General features: G+C 49.2%; 1 protein-coding gene across 6 annotated transcripts in view; it reads left to right on the top strand.

The window, feature by feature from the left end:
• The window catches only part of PLEKHG4B (pleckstrin homology and RhoGEF domain containing G4B), an 82337-nt gene that overhangs the window by 44300 nt on the left and 15578 nt on the right, over positions 1-22459 (top strand). For 5 of the 6 annotated variants that reach the window (XM_006928146.5, XM_023240052.2, XM_045039612.1 and 2 more), the window contains 8 exons: positions 4313-4504; positions 5036-5159; positions 9943-10036; positions 15087-15173; positions 17148-17264; positions 17529-17627; positions 18257-18399; positions 19105-19243. In XM_006928146.5, coding sequence (XP_006928208.3) covers positions 4313-4504; positions 5036-5159; positions 9943-10036; positions 15087-15173; positions 17148-17264; positions 17529-17627; positions 18257-18399; positions 19105-19243 — 995 coding nt within the window. The remainder of the gene's footprint in view (positions 1-4312; positions 4505-5035; positions 5160-9942; positions 10037-15086; positions 15174-17147; positions 17265-17528; positions 17628-18256; positions 18400-19104; positions 19244-22459) is intronic. The other variant, XM_023240054.2, reaches the window with a different exon arrangement.

Genomic DNA, 22459 nt, shown 5'->3' with positions numbered 1-22459 from the left:
TGGCATGGCTGTGCTCCCTCCAGAGGCTCTAGGGGAGGGTCCTTCCAGCTATAGGGGGCTCCCCCACCCCTCCATCTTCTCCCGATGTCTCTGTGCCTCAAACCTCCTCCTTTCTCTTAAAAAGGCACCTATCTTTGGATTCAGGGCCCACCCAGCACTTCAGTTATTCATATCTACAAAGACCTTTTCCAAGTAAGGTGACGTTCACAGGTTCTGGGAGTAGACACATCCTTTTGGGGTCACTGATCACCCTATCACATTGCATTAATACCCTTTTCCTGTGGGTAAGTTGGGTGCTACGCTCATAGTACAAGCTCCTAAGTTACGCACACCTCAAAGGCCCGCAAATGTGCTGAAGTACAACCCTAAGTACTGGGATTGTCTCCCATAATGCTCTGGAGGGAAGACATTATTTAAAGGAGCGTTTGCAGGGCATCAAGAACAACAAAAAAAATGACGACATATTTCTTAAGTCAGTTATTTCCCGTTTTTCGAACAAAGAAATGTTCTGTGAAGGACAAAAGCAACAACTTTGGAGGAAGTGAAGAAGGCAGGGTTAGCCCGGCATCCCACACAGTGAAGAAACTGTGGCTTCCCCACCTGGGCAACACCTGGCCTGCCCACTTGGCCCAAGGAGGGAGTTGCCCATGCCTCTGGGTGGGCCTGTCACTTCTGAATTCAGGGTTTCTGCTCATGCCTGAAATTCTGACAGGATTCCCACAGCATAGAGCACACACAGACTTACTGCGAAAGATGTTATAATAAAACTACTGGCTTAGGGGTAGCCTTTTTAAAGAACATTCCACCTCCTTGCAGTTCAATTAAAATTTCAACAAAGCAAGAACTCCCTGGACATTGTTTCCAGGGCCTAACTTTTCTTGTTGGTATAGGGTAGAAAATGCACAGTCACACACATGCTGGATGACTCAGTGAAAACTCATGTTTGTAGCTCATCTCAGCGAGGATAGCCTCTGTCCTCACGAGTCACTCTAAAGTGTAATTAAGTAAATGTTCCTCTGCACAGAAATTCTGGCTGTGCAAATGCTACTGTGGACATTCAGGCACAGCGTCTCGGACAGAGGGGCACATGGGGCACAGACGCTTGACCACAGTCAGGATAGCTGGCGGTCATGGAGGTGGCGGGTTTAGTTCACACAAATCAGTGTTGCCGAGTGGAAGCATGTTTAGCCTGCTGGCCCCCTGGGTGTCCAGGAGCATGTCTGCAAACATGAGTCTCGTCATCAGAGGCATGATGCTCCCAAGCGGTCATTGCTCCTGGGCCCCAGGGGGCTTTGCCTCCTCAGCTCCAGAGATTATACACTAGTTTGCGCTGAGGGCTGGTGGGGAGAGAAGTCTTGTCTCCCTCGCCTGAAGTTGGGCGTTCACTTCCTGGGAGAGCACTCTTCCCCTCTTCCTCCTCCTGTCTCCTCTTGCTGATGGTGCAGGGAAGGAAGAAGAAAGACCCTGTGGTAAGAGGATGCTGCTTACACCCAGGAAGCACTGGGCTGTGACACCAGAGGTCCAGGCAGAGGAGCCTCAACAATCGGTCACCCAGCAAGCAGCCAGTGGCTCGTTGATCCAGCCGTTCCCCTCCATCCTTGCTGCCTGGACACACATTTGTCCCTGGAATGCACAGTTGGTGGTGTGGTCCTAGGCCTCATGTCTTCATCAACACAGGAAAATGCCTCAGCTAGAACCGCCAGCTAGCACGTAAATTGAACAAGTGACAGAACACTCATTCTTCCACGGTGCAAGCAGTTTCTTCCTCAGTTCCAGCTGCTTCTCTTCTATCTGGTTCTCCTCTGTTCCAGCTACTCCTCCTGTCCTAGCTGTTCCTCCTCTGTTCCAGCTGCTCCTCCTGTTCTATCTGGTTCTCCTCTTCAACCAGTGGTAACTGAGCAGCTATTTCTTGTGAGGTGAGGTGGGGAGAGCTATTTCTTTTTTTTTTTTAATTTTTTTTTAACGTTTATTTATTTTTGAGACAGAGAGAGACAGAGCATGAACGGGGGAGGGGCAGAGAGAGAGGGAGGCACAGAATCGGAAGCAGGCTCCAGGCTCTGAGCCATCAGCCCAGAGCCCGACGCGGGGGTCGAACTCGCGGACCGCGAGATCGTGACCTGAGCTGAAGTCGCACACTTAACCGACTGAGCCACCCAGGCGCCCCGGAGAGCTGTTTCTTGATTAGCCACATAAGGGTACTGCTTTTATTCCTGGCCATTTTAATATTGTAGCCCCAGGACCTCAGACCCCTCCTCTCACTCTCCCACAGTCTGCAAGCTGAATTCAAGAAAAGCCCACATGAATGACCTACTCAACTAGGAAGCTGTCTAGTAAGAAAAGTGCCACATGAAGGTGTTATCTGCTTCCCTGTCCATGTGAGAGAGCTTGGGCTCGGTGCAGAATTAAAACATTAAAACACTTGGGCACCCAAAGATTTTACAAGTAGCGATGTATTCTAGAAAATATTTGGACATACATGAAAAAATTCAGTCTCAAGGATACTGTAATCAATCAACTGGTAAAGGGACAGACAAAATGTGGTCCACCACACAATGGGATGAGACCCATGGAAGGAGTGACACAGGCGACATCAGCAAAAGTAGTTGTGCTGAGTGAAAGAAGATAGACACAAGACACCCTGTAGTGTCTCATTCCATTTGTACAAATGGTCAGGACTGTAGACAGGTGGCTGTGAGGAGTGGGAGTAGGGATTCACAATACATGGGCACGAGGGGTCTTTCTGGAGGGATGGAAATGTTCTAAAACCGACCTGTGGTGATGGTTGCACCACTTGGTAAAATTGCTAAAAATCTTAATTATATACTTGAAAAGAGTGAGTTTTATTATATGTAAAATATAGCTCAATAAAGTTGTTTTATTTTTTTTTTATTTTTTTAAGGTTTATTCATTTTTCAGAGACAGAGCGTGAGTGGGGAAGGGGCAGAGAGAGAGGAAGACACAGAATCCAAGGCAAGTTCCAGGCTCTGAGCTGTCAGCACAGAGCCTGACGCAGGGCCTGAACTCACAGACTGCTAGATCATGACCTGAGCTGAATTCGGACGCTTAACTGACTGAGCCACCCAGGCGCCCCTCAATAAAGTTGTTTTAAATATATATATATATATATATATATATATATATATATATATATATCTTAAATATATATATTTGTGTGTGTGTGTTAAATATATAGAGGGAGAGAATGCTGTCGACTTTTCTGGTCCAACTATAATGAGAACACTCTTCACAGAGTTGTGAGACACTAGCACTGAAACAAGTTACGGAAGAAGCTGAGGGACAGGAAAGCAAAGCCTGGATTGGTTCAGGGTGCCCCACAGGGTCTTAGGTGCCAACCAGCTCTGGCCAAGACCATCCTTCCCCCACTGGGGCAACACAGACCCTGGAGGATTGCAAGGCTGGGGTGTTGAATCTGTTTGTCTGTGTTATGGCTCATCTCCTGTGAAGTGCGGTGTGGAAACAGGGCTGAGGAGCAAGCCCAAAAGCCATGGCCACTGCCATCTCCTCCAGACTGATGTACGAACATGAGCCCTTCCCTCTAGGGTGATACAGGAGAGCCAGGTCCCCCCTCTCTGGGGTGATGCAGGAGGGGGAGGCACCCCCAATATGATGATGCCTGCCCTCAGGGTGCTGTCACCCTCTGTGGGTATATTTTGATGATATTCTTTGGGAAATCTGTATGAGAAAATAAAGTAGGATGACATTATTCAATATAACAGTTTTCTCCCTGGAGTACCTGTGTGGCTCGGTTGGTTAAGCATCCAGGCCTTGATTTCAGCTCAGGTCATGTTCTTATGGTTTGTGAGTTCAGTCTCCACATTGGACTCTGCACTGACAGTGCAGAACCTGCTTTGGATTCTCTCTCTCTCTCTCTCTCTCTCTCTCTCTCTCTCTCTCTCTCTCTCCCCCCCCCCCCCCCGCTGCCTCTCTCTCTCTCTCTCTCTCTCTCTCTCTCCCCCCCCCCCCGCTACCTCTCTCTCTCTCTCTCTCTCTCTCTCTCTCTTAAAATAGATAAATAAACCTAAAAAAAATTCCCCTGAAGTGTGTTTAGGTACTGAGCACTCTTGATGCAACTAGAATAATCAGTTTTTACATATTTGTTCATGCCCTACTTTTCTAGAATGCACCTGTCCTGTAAGGTATGGCATGCTGACGTTTCCCACCAAAAATGGAACAAGTTCCCATTAGACCCACTACTTTCACACGTGACTCTCTCCTTGTGTTTGTGGCAAGTTGAGCAGCTGCCTTCAAACCAGAGAAACAATTCATCTTTGGGTGTCTTTCTGTTGTCCAGCCAGTGTTAACACCAACAGCAACGCTTTCCGGGCTCGTGCTCCTGGCTGGATTTCAGATGTGCTTGTTGAGCCGTTGTGCCCAGAGGGAGAAGGACAGCCGCCCAGCACAGGAGACCTGCCCAAGCAGGTACCCAGGAATGTGCTGGAGGTCAGCCAGGAGCTCCTGCAGTCCGGGGTCGTCGTCCTCCCAGGTAAGCATGGCCACCTGACTCTGTTTGGGCAGCTATAACAAAACACCACAGACTGGATACCTTGTAGACAACAGACCTATATTTCTCTATTCTGGCAGCTGATAGTCCAAGATTCCAGCACAGTTAGGTTCTAGTGAGGGCCCCTCTTCCTGGTTCATACTCAACACCTTTTTCACTGTGTCCTCACATCGTGGAAGGGGCAAGGGAGCTCTCTGGGGTCTTTTTTTAAGGCATAAATTCCATTCATGGGACTCCACTCTCAAAATGTAAGCAACTCCAAAAGGCCACACGGGGGTTAGGTTTCACCATAAGGATTTGGGGGAACACAAACATGCAGCCCTTAGCAATGCCCACCTCCCTTTTAGGTGAGCACGGCTGCCACCTGCGCAGGTGACCTCCTCTCCTGGCAGATCTCACACCTAAGCCAATACGTCAACAGTGTGCAGGCTCTAGCGTGGTATTTCCCAAGCTTGAGGCCATGCATGTCCCCACTGGAGCTTCCCCCTTTCACGATGCCCTCTGTCTCTGCAGGGACCCGGGATCACCAAGGGAGAGCAGTGGTACAGGTCTGCACAACGAGCCCGCTCTGGTCCAGCAGACACAGCTCCAGCGCCGAGCTGACCCGCCTGTTGCGGTACCTCCACGGCATCCCCAGGTGGGACTGAGGCAGGTTCCCCCCCTTTCAGACCTTTGGGGTAATGCAGCGCAAGCTTCATGCAGGGGTCTCTGTCTGCAATCTCGAGGGCCCCTCGTGGCATGGGCAGCAAGCTCCCACCTGCCCTTTGGGCTCCTGCCAACTGGCCCCACCTCCCGTCCCCCCACCCCTCTTTTCCAGGTCCTCGGCTGTCCCTCGTGTGTTCCTCTCCTCTTGCTCACCCTGACCTCTCCCCACTGAATCAAGGCTCTGACACACACTCGAGCCCTGAATTCTGTGTTGCTCTGCAGTGTTCAGTACTTGCTCTAAGCATTATGTTTTACACTCCATGTCTTTTGGGATAAAGACCTGAACTGATACAAACAGAATATTTAGAATAAGTAGGTGAAGAAATCATACCAATGAGTAGTACCTGGTTCCCAGAGGCAGGAAGGACCGATGCATTCTAACTGAGCCTTATGTTCAGCTTGGCAATGCCACATGCCAGGAAGCAAGTACAAGCTCCTCGAGACAGACATGACCTCCCTGGCACAAAATTCTGGGAAACCACACCTCCTAGATCCTGCGTGACAACAACGTGTGGAACAGGTCTGCATAGGTGAAGTTCTCTGGAGCATGGCTTCAGATCTCTTACGGACCAAGGACAGAGACGGGAGAGCGGGAGTCAAGGGTGGCTGAAGCGTGTTCTTTTGTAGTACTTGACCCCATCAGATGCAGGCATGGTTTGGATGGCCCTTATGGCGCCCAGACCAAGAGTCCGCTAGGTGCTGGGTGGAGGCAGCCTGTGGAGGAGGCGGCATTGCCCAGCCCTCGAGCTTGGTTCTAAGGTCAGATAGCCCGGCTCCAAATCCCAGCTGTGCCCTTACTGGCTAGGGCGGATGGTGCAACTCCATAAGCCTGTTTCCTCCGCATAACCGGGGATGGTACTAGTTGTCTCAAAGGTGCACAGAGGGATTAGAAATCATCTGTGTAAAGTACGTAGAGTCCAGAGCATCATTTTCGTGACCCATCCCACGATGCAGTCTCACTAAGTGCCAGTGACAGAATGCATATCACATGATGTGAGCTCATGTGGGAAACATGTTGCATGAAGCCTCATCACATGTGATCTTTGCTCTTTGTGCTGCCTCAACTTTATATTGAAATTTCTTCTGAAATAGCATAGGTAGAATCAGTGCGGGAACAATTAGGCAGGAAAAGAAAGTGTGCTCCCTGACCCCCCCTTTCCCAGAGCAAGGTTCCCCGTTATCTGAGAGCACTGGTTTTACCGCCCTCGGATGAGCCTGGGATTTCAAACTTAACTTTCAGCACAGATTTCAAAATACAAAAAAAATACCCTGAAAAAAAAAATACAGATTCACCCTCACATTAGCTTATACTTAGTGAACCTCAGGTAAACACCAAAACTCTAAGTTAATGGCATTTTGTATTTGCCAAAAGCTTTCTTTTAAGGGAGGGTCAAGAATTGACTTGGGGCCACACTGGAAAGCAATCCTAATTGACAAGGACGAAAGCCTCCTGTGCTTTTTGAGGTGTGTACCATTCTGTATGCTCAGCCTGGTTTACCTGTAAGGCCGAGTGCTGTTCTCTCCCTTCTGTAATGAAACACCAACAATAGGGGCTAGGGTACCAGTAGGGATTGGCAGGGCCAAGACTTGACCTTGGTTCTGCAGCCCTGTGACTTTTCCACAGAAAATTCAGATGACCCCACTCCCCTCCCAGAGCAGATATGTTCACCAGCTCGTGAAGCTCCGGGGGAAAGCCTATGTCAAGGAAAACCTAAATTATCTAAAGCACTTAGCGTAATTCAGTCTGGAGCCTCATGGCTTGGCTGATTATTTCTCCACAAGCATTGTAACTTGGTTAGCATCCTGATTGCCTGTTGCACCTTGTGGGATATGACACGAGCCTTCGGCGGTCAGAATGAAGTACCCGAGGTGTCAGCACTCATTACTAGGAAGAGTGCCCAGCAGTGTGTGGTCAACTGCTACTGCAGCTGAGTTATAGGGTGAGCGTGCCTTGTGGATAGACTTCCATCAAACTCTTAGATACACAGAATCTTAAAATTAGAGTGGATCTTGGCTATCATCCAGCTAACGTCCTGTGCAATGGAGGAATCCATCCATCCGTCCATCCATCTACCACTTACTTGGGAATACAAAAGAGGACAGGATATGGGTCTTACCCTCTAGGAGACACTCATGTGAACGAACCCAAACTGTCGTGTCTCCCGACATAAGACAAGCCCACAGTGCTGGGAGGGAGCTGCAGCCTCAGCCGGGGGTGGGGACTTCCCGACATGTCTGTGTCCTTGAGCATGGCGAGTGTCTGCAGACAAGAAGGGAAGGACATTCTGAGCAGAAGGAAGAACATACACAAAGCCCCAGAGCAGCTGGTCACTTTCTGAGCAGGAGGCAGGAGTGGGGACTGAAGACTCCATGTGGGCAGCCTGTGCCCCTGGCACGAAGGCCACACTTACCCAGCGTGCTGCAGATGGAGAGGCCAGGGTGGCGCAGGAACACAGTCCGCAGAAATGCAGACCCAGGGTGTCTAGGGCAGGTCCGCACATTGCCAGGGGCCCCAGGGGAGCCAGGCTGGGGGCGGCTGCAGGCTGCCTGTGCACGAGCGTGAGGCAGGGGGCGGAGCAGTGAAGCCAGCCAGCTCCATCTACCACAGGAGGCAGGCAGAGAGAGAAGCAAGTTTTGTGTGGGGGTTCACGCTGGGTGGTCTGGGGGCATTCCCCCCCTTCTAATCCCGAAGTGGTGTTTACACGGGAACGAGTCAGTGGGTCCCTCCCAGCCGGTGGAGGACCCAGCAGTCCTCGAACCCAGGAAGCAGCCCCCAGGGAAGGGCTGGCTCGTCCCCTCAGCGGCCTCCCCTTCAGCAAAGCCGCCAAGTGGATGAGATGGGTGGAGGAGAGCGTGTGGTCTGGAGCCTGCAGGGGTAAGTTCCCACGCTGAGCAAGCCTGTGTGGTGGCGGCAAGACCTGGCCCTGCCCCTGAGGCCAGAAGCAGACTTTGAGACGCAGATGCAGGCACCACGGGAGACTTCAGGGATGAGGAGAGAGCGGGGTGGGGGTGTCAGAAGAGGGAGGCCACTGGGGACCAGGAGGGACACCGGAAGTGGAAGTGGGCGTCCTGCCCGGCTCCTGACAGCACTGCCGGGACCGCTCCCAGAGACGCAGACTCCAGTGCTCCAGCCACCAGGAGGCAACGTGGTTTCTGCAGCAGAGGAGGCCTGGGCGCTAAGCTGGCAGGCTGAGGGGGGCGCTGAGATGGGGGTGTTCTCCCAGCTTGTCTTTCCTGAATCCGGCTTTGATGCCGGAACACCACTCTCTACTCTGGCCTCAGTACACTCGCTTCCCCGAGAAGCACCCCCTTCAGAAGTATTCTTTAGCAGCCACGCCGAAATTGAACACACCCTGACTGTGGGGCACACTCGCCCTTTTGGCCAGGACATGGCTTTGCTGTGAGGTGCAGTTCGACCAGCTTTGTGTGAGCGGGCCGGAGTGAGCATGCTGTCTCAGACCAGCACCCACACATACGGCTGAGGTAGAATATTAGTGATCCTGGAAGGTGGGGCTGGAGAAGCTTGCCAAGGAACAGAAACTTTGGGAATAGATACATCGCCTCGCCCTAGCCTATTGTTTTGTCCTATTTAGATCTAAAGTTTAGGGGCGCCTGGGTGGCTCAGTCAGTTAAGCGTCCAACTCTTGATTTCAGCTCAGGTCATGATCTCATGGCTTGTGAGATCAAGCCCCGTGTCGGGCTCTGTGCTGACAGCATGGAGCCTGCTTGGGATTCTCTCTCTCCCTCTCTCTCTGCCCACCCCCCCTCAAAATAAATAAATAAACTTTAAAAAAATAACTAAAGCTTACCATCATCACAGTGGGGAAAGAGCATTTTTTTAAACTTAAAAAAAATTTAATGTTTATTTTTGAGAGAGACAGAGCACAAGTGGGGGAAGGGCAGAGAGAGAGAGACAGACAAGAATCCGAAGCAGGCCCCAGGCTCTGAGCTGTCAGCACAGAGCCCGACGTGAGGCTCGAACCCACAAACCAGGAGATCATGACCTGAGTTGCAGTCAACATTTAACCAACTGAGCCACCCAGGTGTCCCCTTTTTTGTTTTTGTTTTGTTTTAGAGAAAAACTGTACGAGCAGGGTGAGAAGGGAGGCAGAGGGGATCTTAAGCTCCATGCTCAGCATTGAGCCCGATGCGGGGCTCAATCCCACAACCTTGGGATAATGACCTAACCAAAGTCAATAGTCAGACACTCAACCAACTGAGCCTCCCAGGCACCCCAGAGCTTTTAAGTGGGGTTGTGAAAAGCACCTGGCAGTATTCTCAGCTTTAGAGGATGTTCTGCTGTCCCACTTTAGCTCTGAAAATGTGATGAGCCAAATGACTGGTCTTGAGAACAGCCTGGTCCTTGTTCACGCCATCAGAGTGAATTCCATGTCGTATTAAAGCCTGAACAAACAATCAAAGCTCTGGGGGAGGGTGGTGGGGAGAGAAAGCAACCCCAGGAGATGCAAACGTGCGGCCAGCTCCACTTGCCCGGAGAGGCTATCAGACAGGACTGACCCACCACAATGGGCTCCACTGCCCTTTCTCCACCCAGCAAGCATCTTGATTCCTCAGAAAGTATAGACATGTGTCAAGAATCTCGAACTTGTAGAGCCAGGGGCATCTAGGCAAGGATGTATCTTCCTGAGAGATGAAGAAGCTCATTTTGGAAGAAATTTCACCTGCAATGGTTAACACGGTCTTTCTCTCTCCAGGAAGGAGGTGCGGGAGCTGGGGCTGGTCATTCTGGTGGACGCTCGCAAGGGTCCGGCCACGCCTGCTCTCTCCCGGGCCCTGGCAGGACTTCAGGTGAGTCAGGGCAACTCCTGTCCTTGGGGGGCTTAGCATCTCAAGGCTGTGTGGGCCACAAGGGGCGCCTTCATGACCCAGGAGCAGCTGAGTATGAATCTCAGGATGAGGTGAGCGTCCTGAGTGTAGACACCGAAAGCAGCCAAGAGCCCACTCCTGTATCCATCAACAGTGTGCTCCCTCGAGGTCGGGCAGTTACCAGGTAGGAGTTTCCTGCCCACCTCCTGGGGTTACCACTGCAGACCTTAAAAGAGGACCAGCCAGGACCGGCCCGTGCAGGCATGACCCCTTCCCTCCACAGCAGCTCCTATCCGGCGTCATGTGCAAAGCACTGTGCTGGGGTCTGGGGTCCCACCTTCTCCCTCAGTTAAGAGCTGTTCTCTCTGTTGGGTCTCTGCTAACGCTGCCAGACTCGGGTCACCGCTCTATCCAGATTCCTGAGTCTGGGGACGTCAAATGGAAGTTCTTCCCGGGAAAGACTCCATGGTAGAGGATGGGGCACATCTGGAAGTGCACGGGGTCAGCCAGAGAGCAGTGTGTGGGGAAAGGAGAGAAGAGCCCCGGGCAGGCAGGCCGACTATGCGTGGAGCAGGGGCTGGGGGAGGCCAGGCCTAGGTGGGAGCGCGGCAGCGGGGAGGGTTAGCAGCAGAGGACGTGCCCGGTCAGGGTGCTGGCGGTGGTGCAACCCCTGTCGCATGCACGAGTGAAGTAGCAAATTCCCGAGGAAGAAACAGCCGACCCAGAGGTGCAGGTCAGGGCAAGAGCTGGCTCTCAGAACAGAGCTCACTGCATTTCAGTGGGAGAAGCGGGCTCTCAGCAGAAGGGTGCACAGTGCCTACCTTCAAAGCCCAAGTCAGCAGCTCTAACGCGGAGTGACAGGTTTGACGTGCTAAAATTCAGTTTCCACGAAGCACTTTGGAAGCACATAATCCCTGTTGCTCATTTCCCCTGCTTTCAACCAACTGTTCGGCTCAAAAATCAGAATCCAGGATATAATCCAATTTGATGCTCATATTCTGCTCAAGGCTTTGAAATCCCTTTGAGGTTCTGTTTTGTTTTTTTTTAACCACGTGCAATTTTGTAGACCAACAAAGACTGAGAAGTTGCTGGAAGTCTTCTGGGAAGTTAGGGGAATGTCCGCTTTTCGAACATTTTGAGGGAAGGTCTGCTGAAAGGACGAACAGCCGTGTTGGTGACTACAGGGTTTCCCAGGCGTCCTGTGATTTTGCAGAAAGAAGGTGTTAATCTGGAGGCCTGGGCGTGGCAACCAGAGTGGACAGTAGGATGTGCTTTATGTGTGTCTGAGACGCACCCTCCTCAGGAGCGAATGCCTCACGCCAGTTAATCACCTCAGCACCCTATACGTTGCAACTTGTGAAAGCAGGGGAGAAAAACAACTTTCCTTTGGTTTTGCCTTCAAAACCAAGCTAAAATGTCACTGTGGCTGACCTGAGTTTGAAGCTGCAACCGGAAGTTGTGACCGGATTCCTAGAAAGCGTCTGTCTGCTTCCCGTGCCGGTGGGAACAGCTCACCGTCCTGATGAGGGGGTGTGGGGGCGCCCAGTCGGCCAGCGGAGTCCAGCCGGAGCGTGAGGGAGCGTCTCTCGGCCCCCGCCTGCCTGCCGCCCGTGCTGTCTCCTCAGAGTGTCCTCCACCCTCAGCCCCAGGGGTGGCCGTGGGGAAGGGGTCCTGCTTCTCATGTGCCGGGTCCCCGGGCTCCTCCTCCTCGGACCTTTTCCAGCCCCCCTCATCTGGGTCACTTTTGTCCTTACTGCCTGGAGGCGGCTTTCGATGAGGAGGGCTTGAAACTTGTTTGCAGGGGAAGCCTGGAATCCAGCAGCAACTTGCCGCCCGGCCCAGGACAACGCCCTCCCAGGCCAGCTGGTGGTGATGGAGCCTCTGGCTCTTCGCCGGCGGGGAGGTGGGGGGGGGGGGGGGCACCTGCGGGGCGAGTCTGAACCCTGTGGCCAGAGCCCTGTGAGGCCGGCGGGGGCTGTGCTGGGGCACCTTTCACAGCAAGGGACTCAGGGAACTCTGATAGTGCCTTGTCATTCCCGGACCGGTATTGAGAGACGAGGTACAGATTCCAGGGCAGGATCGTGGGCACACACCCGGGCAGGTGCACAGTGAGGCCCTGTGCCCGGGGTGGGGCTGGTGCGGAGGGATCAGTATCACCATCTCCGCTCCCGCAGGATGTCCCTGTGCTGCGCCCAGCATGGCACTGACTTTGTGAGAGGTTACTCGAGTCCTAGGAAGAACGCTGCACACACGCAGCCGCCTCGCCGTGCTGTGTCATATGCACGATGCGTGTGGGACCTGGAGCACAGCGGGGCTGCGTGACCAGGAAGATGCTGACGCAAGTCTGCAGCGTCTGCGAGCATTTCCTGAAGTCAGGACTGTGGCGGTTCTGCTGCTTTGGCACCCCATAAAAACTTGCAACTTAAGTGTCTGGTCTCAAACAGAGATGGCTGAGCCCTCCCTGCCGATGCACAGGCTTAGCGTCCGCTTGTTCTGCTGTGCGCGAGACCCAGGCAGGGCCCACGTGTAGGCCTAGAGCCCTTCAGCTGTCGACCAGAACCGCTTACCTTTTATCTTTGTAAACACACCCCTTCCCGACGTTTCTGTTTGTTCAGACTTCCCTTAAGTCCTGTGCCACTTGGGTCCCACAGCGGGACAATGAGCCCCAAGTAAGATGGCCCCCTCCACCCACAGTTCTCCCAAAGCAGAACCTGGAGAAACTTCTGCTGCATCTGTAACTTTTTATCAGAAGCAAATCTTGTAAGGAACTTCAGGAAATCAACTTCTCTTCCGCTGTCTGGATGCTGGCATTTGGACTGCCCTGAGGCCTGGAGGCTTCCCGTTGTGGCAGGTGTCGGCCTCCCAGCCCCCTGGCTTTGGCTCAACAACAGCAGGGTTTGTTCTCCGAGTGAGAGGCATGAACATAAGCTCGAGTTTGAGGGTTATGCTTCCATCTTCAATTTCATTTCTGAGTTATATATAGAAGTAGTTAAATTTTCTCACAGAAACTACCTCAAGAAACTATACTTCAGCTTTTTTTTAATTATAAAAGTTCAAATACCATCAGAAGCTTTCCATTTCAAAAAGTAACTCATGATTTCTTCTTTTCTTGGTAGAAGAAAATGCTAACAATTGCTGATTCCTACCCCATCCACAGCACAACTTCTGCAAACTGATACCGACAATTGTCCTAAGGCACTAATTGTGTTCTCACTTCTTGGCAATAGCAACAAATCCTAATAGTAAAAATTCACTCAAGGAGTTATATATGAGAAATATAAAACACTTTGTAAAACTGTTTGTAGTTTTAATTCCTTATAACTGAAAATTGTAGCTAAACTGCGTGAGAGAAATAGAATATGACCATGAAATAAAAAAGCAAGAATATTTTTCTATGGGTTTTTCTATGGCTTATTCACTCAACAAATATTTATGGAATGTCATCCACAAGAAGTCACATAAAAATGTAAATATATAAGATGAATTTGATACAAATAAAAAATATCAGTAATTTCTGAGGCCTATCCAGTCAAAATAGCGGATCAAAATCAGAGATTACAAAAAGTGTAAACTCTGTTTATCACTATGAGAAACTATTAAAAAGTAAAGCTTTGGGGAATATGAGTGAAGGAGCACTATGTACATAAAAGAATTTCATTGCTGAACAATCTGGCCTCAATACAATCTAGCAAACAGAAACGGAAAAGGTTTGTTTAAAGTCATAAACACATCAAAAAAAAAACAAGTAAGGTTGGAACAATTGGACATCTCTATGCAAAAGAAGCAAAAATCCTCAACACATACCTCATACAATATAAAAAATTACACGTGGCTCATAGATCTTCATGTACAATCTAAGACTACAAAAGCATCAGAAGGAAACAGGAGAAAATCTTCGTGTCCTTGGTCAGGTAAAGATTTCTTAGCTACGACAACACCATGATCCTAAAAGAAAAACAGGGTAAGTTGGACTTCATCAAAATGGAAAACTTTTCCTCAAAAGTCACCATTACTAAAATGAAAATGCAAGCCGCGAGGCAGGAGAAAATGCAAAACAGATCTGATAAAGTTCTGATCTGTATATATCTGGAATCTCCAAACCCAGTAATAAGACAAACAACCCAATGAAATAAGGGCAAAGATTTGAACACACTTCACCAAAGAAGACATATGAATGGGAAATAAGCACATACAAATGTGTTCAACGTCAGCAGTCGTTGGAGAAATGCAACTTAAAACCAGAATGAGGTAACACACACACACGCACACACACACACACACACACAACAAAACTTGACAATAGCAAGGGCTTGGCATTGCTCATGGAAATGCAAAATGGCACAGGCACTCTGGTTTCTTCAGAAGTTAGACATGCATTTATCATATGACCCAACAATCCTACTGCTAGATATTTACCAAGAGGAATGAAAACTCACGGTCACATGGAGTTTATAGTAGCTTTATTTATGATTGCCACAAACTGGAAATAACCCACATGTCCTCCAGCTGGTGAATGGGTGAATGCATGCTATGGAATACTACTACGCGGTAGAAAGAAATGAACTACTGACATCTACAGCATGGATGCATCTCAGATGCATTGTGGTAAGTGAAAGAAGTCAATACTATATGAATCTACGTATTTGATATCCTAAAAAGACAAACTTATTGAAATAGAAAACAGATCAGTAGCTGCCAGAGGTTGGTGGGCTCAACAAAGGAGATAAGGTAATTTGGGGGACGCTAAACTGTTGTGTATCTTGACTGTGGTGGTAGTTACGTGACTCTAAGTTATATCGAAATTCAGAGAACTCTACCTTAAAAGGGTGAATTTTATTATATGTAAATTATAACCAATAAACTTGATTACATTAAAAATTCATAAGAGCAAGTAACTTACATTTAAGGCACAATTACATATTATGCATTCTAGGTACCAAGGAAGAAATAGTACCCACCTAACCTAGACAACTCTATAAACTCAATGAAGTAAAAAATTACAAAGCTAATCAGTATTTCTTTCTTATTTCAGAACACAGCTCCTCCCATAATTCATAGTATTGTGTTCTTGATGAATAAAGAATCAGCATTTAGGCCTGACAAGGATGGAATAATTCAGGTAATAGTTTCAGACCCTCAGCATTAGATACGACTCTGAGTGATGCATACAAGTAAATATTACAGTACCTACATGAGATAAAACAAATGGGAAGCTTCATGTAAGTTGTGACTGCATCCATATAAGATCCTGAAAACCCATCTGTGATTCCCTAATTATTTGCAGGAGCCGTACAGAGCAAAATATCAGAAAACTTGTGAAAATCTAATTTTTCTTATCCACCTCATTTGTTTTCCCTCTTCTTTCTTCTTGCTTCTTTCTCTTTTATCTAAAAACTCTTTATTATGCCTTGAAGGGTTTTTTGCTAGGTATGGGATTCTGGCCTGACAGTAGTTTTTTGTTTGTTTTTCCAGCACTTTACAGGTGTCGTTCTGTTGTCTTCCGGCCTCCATAGTTTCTGATGAAAAGTTTGTTGGAATTCAAATAATTGTTCATCTATAGAGTATGTGTCATTTTCCTTTGGTTACTTCCAAGATTTTCTCTTTCTTTTCAGAAAATTGACTATAATGTGATTAGGCATGGTTTTCTTCATATTTACCCTGTTAGGTTGGGTAAACTTGAATTTTTAAATTTATGTCTATCACCAAATGTAGGAAGTTTTCATTCATTATTTCTTGAAATGTTTTTTCTGCCTCATTCTCTCCTCTTGCTCTAGGATTTCAATTACACATACTGATATTGCCCCATAGGTTTTTGAGAATCTTTTTTTCCCCCAATTTTTTTCTCTCTCTTCTTCAGATCAGATTGTTTCTGTTGATCTGTCTTCAAGGTCACTAACTCCATACTCTATTCACCTCCATTCAGCTGTTAAGCCCATCCAATGAATTTTTGGTTCAGATATTGTATTTTTCAGCTATAAAATTTCTGGTAGGTTTTAAAATACATTTTCTCTGTCTCTGCTAAGATTTCCTATCCTCTCATTAATTGCAAGCATTTTTCCTTTATACCATTGAGCATAGTCATAATTGCTACTTTAAAGTCCTTCTTTAATAATTCTAACATCCAGGTCTTTTCTGAGTTGACCTCTGTTGATTGTCATTGCCCTTGAGAACAAGTCACATTTTTTCTGCTTCTTCATACGTCCAGTAATTTTGTGTTGTATTCTGGACATGTGACTATTCTATTGAGTATTGTTCAATATACTGACTCTGGATTCTATTACAAACCTTTAGCATGCTGTTAACTTGGTTGCACGTGAACTGAAAACTGCCCCCTGTGTAGGTCCAGCTCATTTCTTTTTGCCTTCAGCTGCCTAGAGTCTTTCCCATGCATACTTGGTTCAGGGTCAGCCAGAGTCCTGGGTAGGGTTTACATATGACTGGAGCTCCCTTTCCCTGGCTATCCACCTTGTGGGACTCAATGTCCACATTCCTCCCTAGCTCTATTTTCTGGATCTTCAGGCCAGAAAGATGCCTGTTTTTTATCAGAGCCTTAGTCAATCCAGTCTCAATGTGTTGGCATCCCACCTTCAGGCCAGAGCCATGCAAACAGGGAGCTCACCCCACACTGATCCCTTCATCCACGTTTCAGTTGCCTTGCTCACTAAGTCTGGCTTTGTTCACCCTCCGGAGCTTTCCAGTGGTTCTTATACTTTGTCTGGAGTCATCTGGGAAGGGCCAACTCTGCCCTCTCAGAGTGACGCATGTCTGATTCCTCACCATCCCTTCCTCCTCTTGCCCATTCCCATCTCCCCTGTTATCTTGCCCTCTCTTTCTTTTCGATTTTTCCATTTTTTGGTCTTAGTTGGAAGCTTTCTATCACTCTCTTTTCTGCCGTTTCCTTTCATTCTCCACACCTTCATTCCTATGCCCAACCACATGCAGCCCATTAATGCCACCAGCAAGGTAGAGTCACTGGATCCTAAACCTGCCTCTCAGCCCTCTTGGTGGTAGTTCTCCCAGGAGTGAGCCATCGCAGTGGTCTTTCCGATGGATGCCTCTGTGGCCATAACCAATAAACACTTCTCCTTGGCAGTGTGAGGTGGTGGGCTCCCTGAAGGCCTTGCACAAACTTGTTGACAGCTCCCAGCTGACCGCAGACCTCGATGGCTCTTTCCCCTACAGCCACAGTGACTGGATCTGCTTCCGTAGGGTAAGGTGCAACATACAGCCACTGTACCTGCCAGTGTCCTAGGGCTTCTCCTCATGCAGATATTTTTACTCACACCTGAAGCAGGTGTCCCCACCCTGAGTGTCACGCCTGTCACAGCTGCCATTCACAGGCTGTTGGACAGCCGCACTGTGGCAGGCTTGGGAGTGCCACTGAAGTCCAACCCTGGGTGGGGAGGGTGCTGCACCCCGGTGCATCTGTGGGCACTAACTGTATTATCGTCTCTTACCTCTACCGCCACGGTAGAAGCTGGAGCCCTTTACCACAAACTGTGAGGATGCCATTGTTTTCCTGCAAAATTCAGTCCGATCCCTAAACACCCACAGGACTCTAAGCACAGCACAGGTAGGTCATGTATTTTGTTTTGTTTTATTTTATTTTATTGTATTATTTTATTTTATTTCACAGGTAGGCAGGTGGGAACATAGAGGCTTAGCCAAACTCACCATTCTTAGCAGAGATTTTCAAACCCTTTTGGATTTGTAAATCCCTTTCACTTAGCAAAAGACTTCCAAAAAACCCACTTCCTCCCCATTGTGACCAAAAAAATCCCACCATGCCCAGAAGAGAAACAACACCACTATATTTGTTGGTGTGCCGCCGAGACCTGAGTGATTGCTACTGGGACACAGAAGTGGACTGTCCAGAAGGACCTCAACAGCCCAGACACCTGGGGCTGAGATGCCTTGGGGTTTCCAGGGTGTGTGGGTGAGGTCTGTGCATCGCTGTGCAAATGCCAGGCTCTCCTGCTGCCAAGTTTCAAGCTTCCCTCCTTTCTCCTGCCCCAAGTTTCACCCATCCTTGGGTGAGAGCATCTGGGACTCCGCTGCCTTCCTGCTGGGGCCGGTGTCAAGTGTGGGCACGGCCAGCCCGCCCTGCTTTCAGCTTGACTGATAAACACGGGAGTGCGGGTCACACTCCAACGCTCCTCATGGAGGAGGCGGTTCTATGTATGCTTCTCCCACCCCGTGCAGGAGGTCACGGACCTAATCCGCCAGCACAAGGAGACAATGAAATGTGTGCTGGAAGACGCACTGCTGGTCGCCCTCCGCTTGGAGGGTGGCACTGTGCTGGCGCGGCTGAGGAGGGAGCAGCACGGTGCCGGCCAAGACTGCCGGTGAGTGTCATGCTGGGGCAGCGCGTCCCAGGGGTGACGCCTATCTCTGCCACACGCAGCGTCTCCCAGCTGTTCAAACTTCCTTCCTTCGGCAGGCACTCTTTGGACGGGAGCCTGTCTACACTTGTATCCTCTAAGGAAAAAGTAGCAGGTTCCTTGGAATGCTCAAGTGGAGGGCAAAACTCATCATAATGGGATCCAGGGATTCAGCAGTCAGAAGTCCTGACCGAATGCTTCTCTGACTCCGTCCTGGGGTGCCACTCGCTCACTTTTCCCTACCCCTACCACCTCGGAGGCACCTGCACTCGTGGCTCCTGGGCTGGTTCCTGTTCCTGCTGTGGCTGTGGACCTCCTTGGGGCATTCTGTTTGTGTCAGATGTGAGGGATGCAAAGAGGGCGGTTGTGACTCTTTAACTTGGGGTATGTTTAGCATAGTAACAAGTTTCAAAACTGAAAATTCTGGATCCATTTTTCTTTTTTTTTAAAGATTTCTTTTTTTTAATGTTTATTTATTTTTGAGAGACAGAGAGAGACAGAACACAAGTGGAGGAGGGGCAGGGAGCGAGGAGGACACAGATTCTGAAGCAGGCTCCAGGCTCTGAGCTGTCAGCACAGCTGTAGGTTGTCACCAACAGCACGTTCGCTGGGTGATTGCCTGTGAACAACTAGTGGTCGCGGGTTGCTCTCTGACACTCTCTCTTCCAGGGATGCCATCGAGGTTGCCTCCAGGCTGTACGATCAAGTAGACGAAGAGGTCCACAAGGTGGTCCTTGCCTCCAACAGGTGTCTGCAGGAGCTGGAGAGGCTACGGGAAGCGAGGGTGCTGCAGGAGGGACAAGGGCAGGTAAGTGCTTTCAGTCAGAGGAACCAAGAGAGAAAAACATTTTGAAACCCTGCACCTGAAATAACCGACGTTAACGTGCAGTGTGTTATAATCCGGACTTTTCTCCGTGTACATATGCATGTGAAAGCTTTTCGGAAGCCTGCACACATTCTTGCTTAAATCCTTATGCTTTTATCAACCGCTCTTTCCATGTAAGTGAATGTGACACAGGAGCCCACGCACAGCCAGCGGTCAGTGTGAGGCAAGGCCAAGAATGGCTGGAGGCCCATGTGTCCCTTTGGGGCAGTTAGGGTTGGGGGGATGGCCACTGGCAGGGCATCCCCAGGCTGAACCCCCAGCAAGCACAGTGGCATGTGGAGGCCTCCCGTGGCTCCGGCTCTCCTCTTACACACATCAGTGACTGCATTTTCACACTTCGTGATCGTTTGCTGTGGAGAGGTTCCTAGGCTTGAGACGGCTGGGTCAGGGCCCACAGTGTGTGAGGTTTGTACACATTTGCCAAATGGTCCTGCAAACAGCCTGCCCAATTTAGATTCTCAGCAGCAGCCTGGAGCACCCCTTCCTCACTGAAGTGAAAAGAAGTACCTCCTCCTTGTTTGCATTTGGGTTTTTTATGCTAGAGGTGAACTCTTTCTTCATCTGTTTATTGTTATTTTTACTTATTCTCTAACAAATGGCTTTTCCCTGCACTGGCCAATTCCTGCAGGTCAGAAGTTTTACTACTAGGCATGTTACTCACACTGAGCCTCCGATTATGTGGCAGATGTGTTCCCCAGCTTGTCATTGTCCCTCAACTTTGCTTGTGATTGAAATGGCTTTTGCTACCTTAAGGTCACAGAATGACTAATATAGTCCATCATAAGACTTTCATGGTTTGAATTTTCCCAATTACATCTTCCATCCAACCAGAATTTTTTTCATGAGGTTGGAGGTGGGATCCCGTCCCTGAGGGGCCTCCGCTCCATTGATCATTTCCCACTCTTCTGCCCAGGGGCTCTCATGCTGCTTGTGTTTGTAAAAACCCAGATTGGACATTTTTCTATATGACTCTGTCCACAAAGAGTGTGTGCTGATCTCTCTTCTCTGCACGTGCATCAGTGTCACTAAGTACGGTTATGTGGGCTTGGATCCAGCCCATCACCACGATGGTGAAAACCTCTTCTTGGGCCCCTAACAACCAGGTGTCCTTGGCATTGCTATCTAATGAGAACATGCATGAAAATAAAGTCTTAACCCCCAACGTGTTCACTGTTCGTGAGTGATCTTGCCACGGGATGCTGTGTGGTGCAGGCAGGGCCACCGTCAGCCCCTCCGGCTCCCACAGGCAGCCCCTCAGGGTCCTGCTGCCTCCAGCCTGAAGAGGATTCTAGGGTATGGTTAGCATAGTAACAAGTTTCAAAACCGAAAGTTCTGGATTCATTTTTCTTTCTTTCTTTTTTTTAAAGAAGATTTTTTTTTTTTTTTTTTGCATAGTAACAAGTTTAAAAATGGAAAGTTCTGGATCCTTTTATCTTTCTTTCTCTTTTAAAAAAGATTTCTGTTTTTTGCATAGTAACAAGTTTAAAAACAGAACGTTCTGGATCCTTTTTGCTTTTTTTTTTAAAGAAGATTTTTTTGGGGGGCGCCTGGGTGGCGCAGTCGGTCAAGCGTCCGACTTCAGCCAGGTCACGATCTCGCGGTCCGTGAGTTCGAGCCCCGCGTCAGGCTCTGGGCTGATGGCTCAGAGCCTGGAGCCTGTTTCCGATTCTGTGTCTCCCTCTCTCTCTGCCCCTCCCCCGTTCATGCTCTGTCTCTCTCTGTCCCCAAAATAAATAAACGTTGAAAAAAAAAAAATTTAAGAAGATTTTTTTTTTGCATAGTAACAAGTTTAAAAACGGAAAGTTCTGGATCCTTTTTTCTTTCTTTCTTTTTAAAGAAGATTTCTTTTTTTTGCATAGTAACAAGTTTAAAAATGGAAAGTTCTGGATCTTTTTTCTTTCTTTTTTTTAAAAGAACATTTCCTTTTTCTTTTTTTAATGTTTATTTTTGAGAGAGAAAGAGAGACAGAGTATGAGCAGGGGAGGGGCAGAGAGAGAGGGAGGGAAACATAGAATCGGAAGCAGGCTCCAGGCTCTGAGCTGTCAACACAGACCATGAGATCGTGACCTGCGCCTGAGACGGCGCTTAACTGACTGAGCCACCCAGGCACCCCTGGATCTATTTTTCAGCGGATCTTAATTTCCATTTATAAACCATGAAAAAGTTACACATCTGAGCCATGGAGACTTGTGGTCAACCCTCTTCAACCAGAGCGTGTCGATTCCCATCCACAGGCTGAAGGGAGCGTGTGTGTAAAACCGGGGTCACAGATCCTGTGGCGTGGCCTCCGTTGCTGTGCAGCTGCTTCTGATTTATGCAAGGGGCACCGCTTGTGTGCATCAGGATGGGGTGTGCGGGCTGTCGGAACCAGGTGAGCCAGCGCCTGAGTGGCATCTGCTGCTTCCGGTGTCCCCACGATCACAGAGCCGGACTCCTTCACGTGATTAAAAATAAAGCCTTGTTTTTCCTACGTGGATCAAATTGTGGTTTGAGAAAGGAGAGAAATTCCAGGCCTCGTGGAGCTGCTCTGTCTTGAGAACACGCGGCAGCAGTGGGGGTACTAGACCTTCCACAACAGGCTGATGGCACGCACACAACAGAGGACGCACACGCAAAAGCAGAGTAAGCACCAGGCTCGCGCTGGTAGTTTGCTCCTTGGACGACTGCAGTATTGTCAGAAATATTGCAGCTGGTAGAGAACAGCTCCCAAGGCACAGGGAAAGCGACCCTGGACTTGAGAAGGTGGCTGCGCACCGTGTCCAGCTGGGCTGAGCAGAGGGAGGGGGAGCTGGCTGGGGGGCCCACCTCTCTGACTTCTATGAGGCCGTGAGAAGCCCAGCGGAATCACCTCCAGGGAATCTGCATGTGCTCTGGACATTTAGTGAGCACCGTCCCGTGCAGGCCTGAGTGGGTCAAGCTCTGAGACAGCTGGCCAGCATGCCCCAGCACTGCACCCCAGGCTCTCAACCACCATGTGAGGAGTTTATTTACTGTACCAGGCAGAGAGGCAGAACAAACATGTGAACTTTTCTCCACTTACCGGCTCAGCTATAAAAGTCAGAGACCCCCAAACAGTCGCTGCAACACAGCCCATGGCTGAAAATTCACCAGCACCCCAGAATTGCCTGGCTGTTAGGG

Source organism: Felis catus, chromosome A1 (genome assembly GCF_018350175.1).
Source record: "Felis catus isolate Fca126 chromosome A1, F.catus_Fca126_mat1.0, whole genome shotgun sequence".
Taxonomy (NCBI): Eukaryota; Metazoa; Chordata; class Mammalia; order Carnivora; family Felidae; genus Felis; species Felis catus.
Note: the sequence above shows the minus strand (reverse complement) of the source record. Positions and strands in the feature narration are given on the sequence as shown.